We start from the raw sequence: 2,853 nt of genomic DNA on the forward strand, positions 1-2,853 counted from the left end.
TTTAAAAAAAACGTCATAACCTAAAAAATATAAATGGTCCACAATAGCTTAAAATTAATTCTTCTTAAACTTAAAAATGTATGTAAATAACAACACAAAAATAATTTTAATAAAAAAAATAAAAATAATTTTAAGTCTTCGTAAAAGTAGTGTGATTTTTTACAAAACTTTTGTATTAATAATTTTCAATATAACAAATCAGAAGACTCCTTAATGGTATAGCGTTTCCAAAAATACATTTTCTCCAAACAAAAGTCGATTTATTGCTTTAGTGATATATTTTTTTTTTAATTATGAGCAATAAAAATCAAACAATCAACATTAATTATTATTCAAGTCATTGGGTTAAATCACTCTGTGGCAGCTAAATTTCCACACAACTCTGCGTTTAGTGTATTTGTATTTTTTGCGCACTCGGTATGCATTGCAGAAGTGGAATAATTGAGTAGGAAAGATTTTTTACATTATTTTCACTCCAAAGTAGCAGCCAAAATCAGCAATAAATTAAATCAAGCTAAAGACAAAACAAAAAAACAGCATTCTTTGCAATCATTGATGTGCCATTGTCGCTTGAATAACTGAGGTGCGCACGTCAGTTGTCAAAAAAATACGATATAAATAAACAACAACAAACCGGGCAAAGGCAATAACATTTATGCGCGGTGTCGTCATCATAGACAAACAGACCAAATATAAACATTTAATTCGCGCTACCAAGTGAATACGTACAACAAACAGCAGCAATAACAACAGTGAAAACAAAACAACAACACTTCGGGAATGTGGCGCAGCACACATGTTAACGTTGACATTACAAATAATGCTGGGAGTGGCGCCGCCGGCGCTGGTGGGGGCGGCATACAACGCAGCTCATCATCGACACATTTTCAAAAAAATCACCAGCAACAACTTCATCATGCACATCAAAAGCATTACAATGATGGCACAACAGCAACAAACACACAAACAACACCTGTCGGAATGACCTCAAAGCAAATGTCCCAATTGCAACGCGATCGTTTCTCCTCCTCACAGGCCATTCTACAAGATGCCATAGCCGAATCGAAGATAAGTTTGCATGTGAATTATCGGCATAGCGGCGTCAATGGCAACAGCAACAGTAGCAGCAACAACAACACCAACACAAACAATAGTAGTAGTAGTAACAATAAAACGGATCATCACAGCGGTGCCATATCGGCACAGCCACGCCCGCGTCCCGTCTCCATGTACGAGCAGTATCGTTCGCGGCCATATAGCGGCGCTTTGGACTCGCCACCGCCACTAACGCCAACAGCAGCGGCCGCTATAGCGCTCGGCCGCAGCGAGAGTTTTTATTTTGGTGAGAGCGCACAAAATGTGGCCGCTTTGCGGCAACAACATCAACAAATGCAATTTCAACATAACAGCAACAACAACAACAAGTCATATCAACTACCACAACAGCAGCAGCAGCAACAACAACAGCAACGTTATGCTAAGCAAATGCAGGCGTCAAACACTGTTACCGCCGTAAACGTTGGAAAATCGCCAGCACGACGTGCAAATCTGCGCCAATCTCCCAGCGAACTGGTATGCCAGAAAGACTTGCTGTTACCAATTTTATTTCGCCTTGATTTTTACATTTATTTCATTTATGATTTTTTTCTTTTAATTTTTTTTCATTTGCTGTTTGGTGTTTATGACTGAAAAGTGTGTAGAAAATCAAAAACTCGTGTTGTGTCGGACACCTGTTTAAGGCGGCAACACCAACAACAACCACACACATATTCGTGGTTTGCGCATGCGCATTTCATATACGCGTATGTAATGCGCTTCCACTTCCTCACTCGCTTGCTTTTAGCGGTGCTTGCGCTGTTTTGACCACTACAAGTTGTGGCATGTGTGGCAACGAAAACAACAAATAAATAGTATAGTAAAAAGCCAACAGCAACAATTGTAGTTGCTGGCACAATTTTTCCGTGCCATAAGCGTGTTGCTGCGGAAGTAATTATAGATATTTTGCACTGCCCATTGATTCTCTTGTTTGGTCAAGTCCAAAAACAGTTGCTTCGGCCACAAACTATTCGTCTTAAAAATAGTCTTGCGATTTTGCGTTTTTGCTCCTTTTGGCATTCAATTATTTCCACATACTTTGCTATTTCCATGTTTATTATATATTGTAGTTTGCTGCTCGATATCATTTTAACTAGTCTTAACGCCAAAGCCTTGGCTAAATCAATGATAAATAGCTGTAAAATTTTGGTATTTCTATTTATTTTAATCTTAGATAACAAAAAATGATGTATGAACTGCTGATAGTGGTGAATATGGTGCTTAAAGCTCTTTTCTTTGTATTTTGTTCTTTGTAGTTATTGTACACAATTTTTTGTATACCGTAATTTTACTTTTTTTAGGGGTTTCGTAATTGCTCGCTAACATCATAGCGCTTTCTACGGTTTTTAAATCGTAAAAAAAAAAAAAAATGATGTTGCTTTTGTAAGTAAAATTCAATCAATTCGTATAAAAATTATAATAGTCGCTATAGTCGCGATAAAACTAATTCAATTCGTCGCCACTCGTTTGAAATTAACAATAAAATTGTGCAGTTGAACTGAATATAAGAGAATATGCGATACTACATTAATGTAGAGTAATTGCTCGCTCTCTTTTTCTCCCCCTACTTGATTTTGCCAGTCAATTTAAGTAAGTTATACAGCCGTTTGTTCGATTCTTCACTTTCCGATTTCTGGCGAAACGAAGACAGCTTTTAGATTTGTAACTAATGGGTGATTTTTTTGAGGTTAGGATTTTCATGCATTAGTATTTGACAGATCACGTGGGATATCAGACATGGTGTCAAAGAGAAAGATG

General features: G+C 37.1%; 1 protein-coding gene across 5 annotated transcripts in view; it reads left to right on the plus strand.

Moving 5' to 3' along the window:
- The window catches only part of LOC108965682 (serine/threonine-protein kinase 24), a 24,860-nt gene that overhangs the window by 11,422 nt on the left and 10,585 nt on the right, over positions 1–2,853 (plus strand). Inside the window, exon 2 of one of the 5 annotated variants that reach the window (XM_018928246.1) lies at positions 482–1,572. The exons of the other annotated variants lie outside the window; for them this stretch is intronic. Coding sequence (XP_018783791.1) covers positions 781–1,572 — 792 coding nt within the window. The 5' untranslated portion in view covers positions 482–780. The remainder of the gene's footprint in view (positions 1–481; positions 1,573–2,853) is intronic. 5 annotated transcript variants of the gene reach the window in all.

The sequence above is a fragment of the Bactrocera latifrons genome, unplaced genomic scaffold (genome assembly GCF_001853355.1).
Source record: "Bactrocera latifrons isolate USDA-ARS-PBARC rearing strain unplaced genomic scaffold, ASM185335v1 scaffold_145, whole genome shotgun sequence".
NCBI classification, from domain to species: domain Eukaryota; kingdom Metazoa; phylum Arthropoda; class Insecta; order Diptera; family Tephritidae; genus Bactrocera; species Bactrocera latifrons.